At 50.4% G+C, this 6,418-nt stretch overlaps 1 protein-coding gene across 3 annotated transcripts in view; it reads left to right on the forward strand.

Moving 5' to 3' along the window:
- The window catches only part of STEAP3 (STEAP3 metalloreductase), a 41,081-nt gene extending 36,590 nt beyond the window's left edge, over nucleotides 1-4,491 (forward strand). For 2 of the 3 annotated variants that reach the window (XM_012806888.2, XM_023514804.1), the window contains exon 5: nucleotides 3,881-4,491. In XM_012806888.2, coding sequence (XP_012662342.1) covers nucleotides 3,881-4,162 — 282 coding nt within the window. In that variant the 3' untranslated portion in view covers nucleotides 4,163-4,491. Of the gene's footprint in view, nucleotides 1-539; nucleotides 742-3,880 lie in introns of those variants that run through there. The other variant, XM_023514805.1, reaches the window with a different exon arrangement.
- The last annotated feature ends 1,927 nt before the right edge of the window (nucleotides 4,492-6,418 follow it).

The following is a 6,418-nucleotide window of genomic DNA, read 5'->3' on the forward strand; positions in this document are numbered from 1 at the left end:
GGCTGGATTCGAACTCGCCACCTTAGGTGTATGTGGCTGGCGCCTTAGCCACTTGAGCCAAAGGCGCCGAGCCGGCTTGCTGATTTCTAAGCTGCAACCTTCCCCCATACAGTTAGCACAGCCTGTGAGGAGCTACCAAAACCCCATCTCCTTCCCTGCCACACACAACCACAATAGCCATCAAGACTTGGAAACCAGCTGTGCAAATGGCGGCGGGTCTCAAGGGGTCTAGGCTGACCTCACAGTCTTGAATGGTCTGTTCAGCTGAAAACCATCAAAACAGCGTGTTGATTCCACAAAGAGGTGACTTGTGTTTGCATTTATCCTTTTGTTCTAAAGGCTGTTTTCAAAGTTTTAAATTTTGGTTTGTGGTTTGTTACTGTGTTTGTTTGGTTTTGGATGTGCTGAGTACTCCTAATTCAACCAATTAAACTTTCTCAGACATTAGACTTGCAGCTCACCTGCACAGAAATACTAGTAGGGTTCAGCACTTAGCACCTAAGCTCTTCCCAGAGTTAAAACTTTCTATGACCTTGCAGGTACCAGCCATCTGCCTGAAATAATGACAGAGACCAGCCTGACCCCAGCTTTGTGAGCGATTGTCCAAAGCCCCTTCATGCCATAGTAATTGAGCACCAGCAAGAGATACTGACGACCTGGCTGTTTCTTTTTTGCTAACAAGCTAACGTATAATAAAAATGGCTCTAGCTTGAGGGGGTTATTAATTGCCCCATGACAATCCTACTCCCTCTTTTGGCTTTCTTGGGCTATTTGGGGATTTTTAAATTGTTCCCTAGGAGAGAGAGTTTCAGGGAAGCAAACTTTCTGGAAAAGTCCAGGCTTCTCACAGGGATTGGGAAGTCAAAGGCCCTTTGTTACTAGCTGGCCTTTGGCTGTCAGCCTTCGCTAGGAACCATCAGCCCGAGGCTGGGGCTTCCTGCCATCTGCACCAGGGGATTTTGGATGGCAAAGGGATGAGGAGATACAAACAGAGCTGACTACCGCTGGTGGGGCCAGGGGCAGCGTCTCCTTGTCATCCCTCTGCCGGGCCTGGAATGCCCCGCACTACCCATCACTCTCCAGATATAGGGGGCAGTAGCCCACATGGGCCAAACTCTGGAGCCACAGGGCATGTCACTGATGGAGATGCTACAGCCTCACGAGGGCCACCAGGGCCAGCTTCCTAGGCCTGAGGGGGTTCTCACTGCTGCATCACCTGGGAAGGCCACATGGTGCAGAGTGTGGACACTGGCAGGCCCTCAGTGCGGCTGTGTCCAAGGAACAGATCAGGCCAGGCCTTCCTCAATCAAATGGCCCAGGCCGAACGACCTGTGAGGACTTGTAAACCTGAAGCTAGAAGGTGTGGTGATGACAGTCTCCTACATAAGTGATTTAGTCCTGGCTGCACACCACCATCATCTGCTCAACATTAAAAAACAACAGATGCCTGAGCCCATTTTAATCTGAATTTCTAGGGGTGGGACTTGGGCACTAATAGTCTATACAAGCGCCCCAGATGGTTTTCCTGTGATAAAAGGCACTTTCCAGCCATCTCAGCAACTCCAGTAACTCCGCAGTGAGAGAAGCAAGAGAGCCCACAGTTTGGGCCTGGGCCTCTGATCAGGAAACATCAGGTAACTGACTCAGGCTGTTCACAACTTACTCATGATGGTCAGTGCTGGGGACCTCTTAGAAAAAGTCAGTCTTGCTCAGAAGTTCCAGGGGATTTGAAATGCATGATAGACAATTCTGGAAGTAACAAGGATTTGGTTACATGTGACTTATGGTCAAGGAGGCTTCCATTTGGGGGCCCAACCACATTTAAATGACATGAATTATCACCGTGAGTGATAAGGCAACGCCAACCATGGTTTCCCAGCTGGAGGGGGTGAGCCAGCAAGTTAAGGATGAGACAAGAAGATCCTTGAAGTGGACACAAGCCAAGAACCAGAGATTAAACAGGAAGGATAGAGAATGTTGTGTTTGGTTATTTTAGTTGGTGCCAAAAATGTACCTGGGAACCTGTCTATGAAATTATAGTGCGCAGCCTTGGAAAATGTTTATTATTATGTTTAGCAAAAGCATTACAAGCAATTCTTCCAAACCTTTGGGTGCAAGCAAAGTGTTGCCCCCTACCAGGGAAAACTTGAGAAGTAGGCATGGTGTGGAGTCAGACCCACTTAGAAACTTGTCGGGTGGAGGAGGGGACAAATGAGATGGTGTCTTTCAGCCAACCCCTGGGGTGATGCCCACGAGCTGGGCTAGAAGGAAACCCAGGAGGCCCCATTGCAGCTTCTCTGTGGAAAGTTCAAATCCAGTCTATAAATGAACACCCCAGGGTACTGATGTGCTACTATGTTTAAGTCTTGCAGTGTCTCCTTGGAGAAAATGCATGTGCTCATTGCTTTATGGGTCACCGTTCTTTTCATTCCTTATGTACTAAACACAGGCCTGTCTTGCCCCTTCATCTCTCTTGGTTCCTTGGTGCTTACAGAATTCAGTCAGAAGTGCCCAGGCCTCCTCTGCTCCCCCATAGCCCCCTCTGCCATGTCCCTTTCTGCCTCCATGCTTACCCCAGCCTGCTGACTTCAGCTTTTGGAATCACTTCCCATTGAGGCTGATGAAGCAGCTTGCCCAGCCCAGTGTCGGCTGAACTAGCACCAGCAGTAGAATCTGGATCCCCTCCCTTGCAGTCCACAAGGACCTTCACATGCCAAAGAGGTTGCAGTTATAGACCAGCACCTCCCAGCCATTTCCACCTTGCAGCTCCTGTAGAAAGTCATCTTTGGGGTGATGGAGGAGCTACTCTTGGCTGGAATCCACCCATGAGAGCTCACATATGGCTCAAGGGGTGAGAAAATGGCCTAACCATTTCTTTTCTTTATTTGAGAGTCTCACTATGTTGCTCTTAGTAGAGTGCCATAGCGCCATAGCAACTTCAAACTTTTGGGCTTAAGTGATTCTCTTGCCTCAGCCTCCCAAGTAGCTGGGACTATAGGCTCCCACCACAACGCCTGGCTATTTTTTGTTGTTGTTGTTGTTTAGCAGGCCCAGGTCAGATTCGAACCCACCAGCTCTGGTAGTATGTGGCTGGCGCCATAACTGAGCATGGGCACTGAGCTGGCCCAACCATTTCTGTTGGAGTCTTGATGGTCTCTTCTCCCCATGGTCGCTAATCTCCTTCCAGGTGAGAAAGTAGGCCTGGTTTGGTTTCCAGCTGGGGTGTTCCTAACTCGGCGTGGGGCTGGTGGTGGAGGACCAGCGCACACAGCGGGCATCTGCACAGGTGATCTGCAGCTTTCTGCCTGGTGCCGGGTCACCCAGACTGCAGACCCCTGCAAGCCACTGCAATACTAGAGCCAAATCTACGTGCCATCTGTAAATTATCTATTTGCATTTATCTTCAAGCCAACTTAAAGTCAATTCACATTTTATCTGGCCTTAACTTAGGCCAAATATTACCTATGAAATTATGATTTGAGTATGCTGGCAGACACTTGTCACTCTAATATACATTAAAATATACACAAAACTAGTGAAATGTTTCTAAACTTCTTTGAGCCTGATTCTATTCAAAAACCATCTGGCAGCCATCAGAAGTACAAATACCACAATTAGGGGACGAGCATCACTGTCTTACTGCATCCACATGGTTCAGTCCATCCTCATACACCTGCAGCATCATTCCACTTTTCTAAGGCTCAGTGTTGAGGTGGCTGTCATAGGATCACGCATGCAGAGAGGGACAGGGCTGGATTGGAGCCCACACCCATGAGTACCAATGCTGCCCTCCCTCTGCCAGGAGAGCAGGTGAGCTGTTGGCAGAGTGGCTGTGTCTGTTGTCGCCCGGCCCTCATTCTAGCTACTTTTCCCTCCACAGTCCACGCTGGGCTTCGTGGCCTTGGTGCTGAGCACACTGCACACACTCACCTATGGCTGGACCCGCGCCTTTGAGGAGAGCCGCTATAAATTCTTCCTGCCGCCCACCTTCACGCTCACGCTACTGGTGCCCTGCGTCATCATTCTGGCCAAAGCCCTGTTCCTCCTGCCCTGCTTAAGACGCAGACTCAACAGGATCCGGAGGGGCTGGGAGAGGGACGGCGCCGTCAGGTTCACGCTGCCCCTGGGCCACATGCTGGCCGAGAAAACAAGCTGTGTGTGAGGTGCTGCGGGCTCTAGACACCAGGAGAGATGGTACCCTGAGCCTGTCAGGTTTTCTTTTCTTGATGGTGCAAATGGGCGGTTCGAGGTCCGAATTCCTGGGAGGCAAATGTATACAGTAATATTCCGAATGACACACACGAGTGTGTGATATATATGTATATATATTCCGTACGTATAACAGGATTTGCAATTATATTTACTTAGCTGAAAAGTTGGGTCCTTGAGATTTCAGCATATATATTTAAAAGCAAGTTCCCAATATTGGGAGAAGAGCAAAGTGTGCTATGGTGACATTTGCAGGGATGCACACACACTTTTTGTACAGAAGAGGCTCGTCCCTTGCTGGATTTGATCCCTCTATTCCTTCCACTCTGCTTTTGCTCTGTTTCGAGGGCTCCTGTAGAGCTGGGGCACTAAGGTGGCAAGGAAGACAAGAGCTCTGCCTGGAGCCACCCCAGGTGTATGCAGTGGGCTGAAGCGCCACCAGTGAGGAGGAGCCAGTGGACCCGGGTGGCAGGGAGCCCTGACTCTGTGCCTGGGCAGTGGTGGGAGGGTGGGGACAGGGCTGAAGCCATTCTACCTAATCCTTCCTGAGCTGGAGAGATTTTTTCTCTGCAAGTCAGAAATCACCATGGAGCCTGCAAATTGACGCTCCTGTGAGAGTGTGAAGTCACCTCCTTGCCAGAGACATTAATGAACCCAGCCTCAAGAAAAAGTGTAATTTCTTTCCCTCCTTTAAGTTGGTGATGACTGCTTTTTAAACCACTGTGCCTTCTCACTTTTTCCATCATTAGTTTGAACATCTCCCAGGAAGACCTGGAGCAAACCCGTTAGAAATCAGTCCAAGGGGGAGAGGAAGAGCCCATAAGAGCTCACTAGGCAATGGAGTTGAGCCCTTTCACGACCCTGCCTGGGGCCTGAAGGACTGTGTTCATTAAGTCAGTTCTGTGGGAAGCACTGGGGACCCCTTCTAATGTCCTCTGCTGCTGCTGGGCAGAGAACCTGCCTTCCAAGCACCCAGAAAACCACCCTGGTTCCAACTTCTGATGAGTATACATTTCAGAATGGAGGTGGGAAGGGGGAGGGTCATCTTTGCCAAAGCTATAAACCTAAAGTACAGACCCCAGCCAGGGCCCCAGGACACTTGTCCTCCACTCCTATGCCACCCACGACAGGTTCCTACCAAAACCAGTTGGTCTCCCCTGTAGAGAAATGCTGTTCCTGTCTGAGCTCTCAAACTCCCTGTGGAACCAGGGAGATCTGCCATTGCAAAAGCATCTTTGAACACAAAAGGAGGGGAGGTCTCCGTGGGCCCTAAGCCATCTTCTGATGGGACAAAGAGAGTAGGGCCGACAAAGGCTGACCAGAGGGGCCCAGGACTCTGGGAGGTGGAGGCAGGTGGATTACCAGGTCTCAGGAGGTTGAGACCAGCCTGAACAAAAGCGAGGCCCTGTCTCTACTAAAAATAGAAAAACTAGCCGGATGTTGTAGACTTGTAGTCCCAGCTACTCAGGAGGCTGAGACAAGAGGATGTCTTGAGCCCAGGAGTTTGAGGTTGCTATGAGTTATGATGCCACAGCACTCTTCCCAGGGTGACAGAGTGACACTGTGTAAAGGAAAAAAAAAAATGGCTGACCAGAGGGAGCCATGAGACGATATTCCCCTGCCTCCTCAGGGAGCTACATGGGCTCACAGCTGTGAAGTACATTAGGATCCTTCAGGGAAACGAAGGGGGAAGGGGCAGCCCAGTGAAAAAGCATCTCATTAGGCCTGAGACTGGTGGAGGGAAGGCCACGCCTCGAAACTCTCTGCTTCCTGCAGATGTTTTCCATCTGCTGCCCTACGGCTGAGTAGCAGAAGCTTGTCTCTGCCAGCACTAATGGAGCATCAGCTGTGCCCCACCGAGAGCCTTGCTGAGAACAAGATAGGTGAAGCAGAGATGTTAGCATTTGATGGCATAGGAGGGCCCAATTACCTGCCAATGGGAAGCAGAGAATATGGGCAATGGAAACTCACCAGTGATCCCCAACTCCAGTGGGTACTGGCCACCTTCCGTATCTGACACTCCCTGGCCAGGTGGTTGCTTATATCAAAGATGCCGACACAGAGCAAAGGCCAGTGTACTTGCTCCCTTCCCCATTCACTTGCTGAAGGCATCATCAGGAGGGAAGCAGTTCCAAAGTGGGGGGCAAGTTCCACCACTGATAGCCTGTCATCTACCAGCTGGACAGCTGGCTCACAGAAGGCAGGTGGA

Source organism: Otolemur garnettii, unplaced genomic scaffold, assembly GCF_000181295.1.
Source record: "Otolemur garnettii isolate 467f Iridium unplaced genomic scaffold, OtoGar3 scaffold00059, whole genome shotgun sequence".
NCBI lineage: Eukaryota > Metazoa > Chordata > Mammalia > Primates > Galagidae > Otolemur > Otolemur garnettii.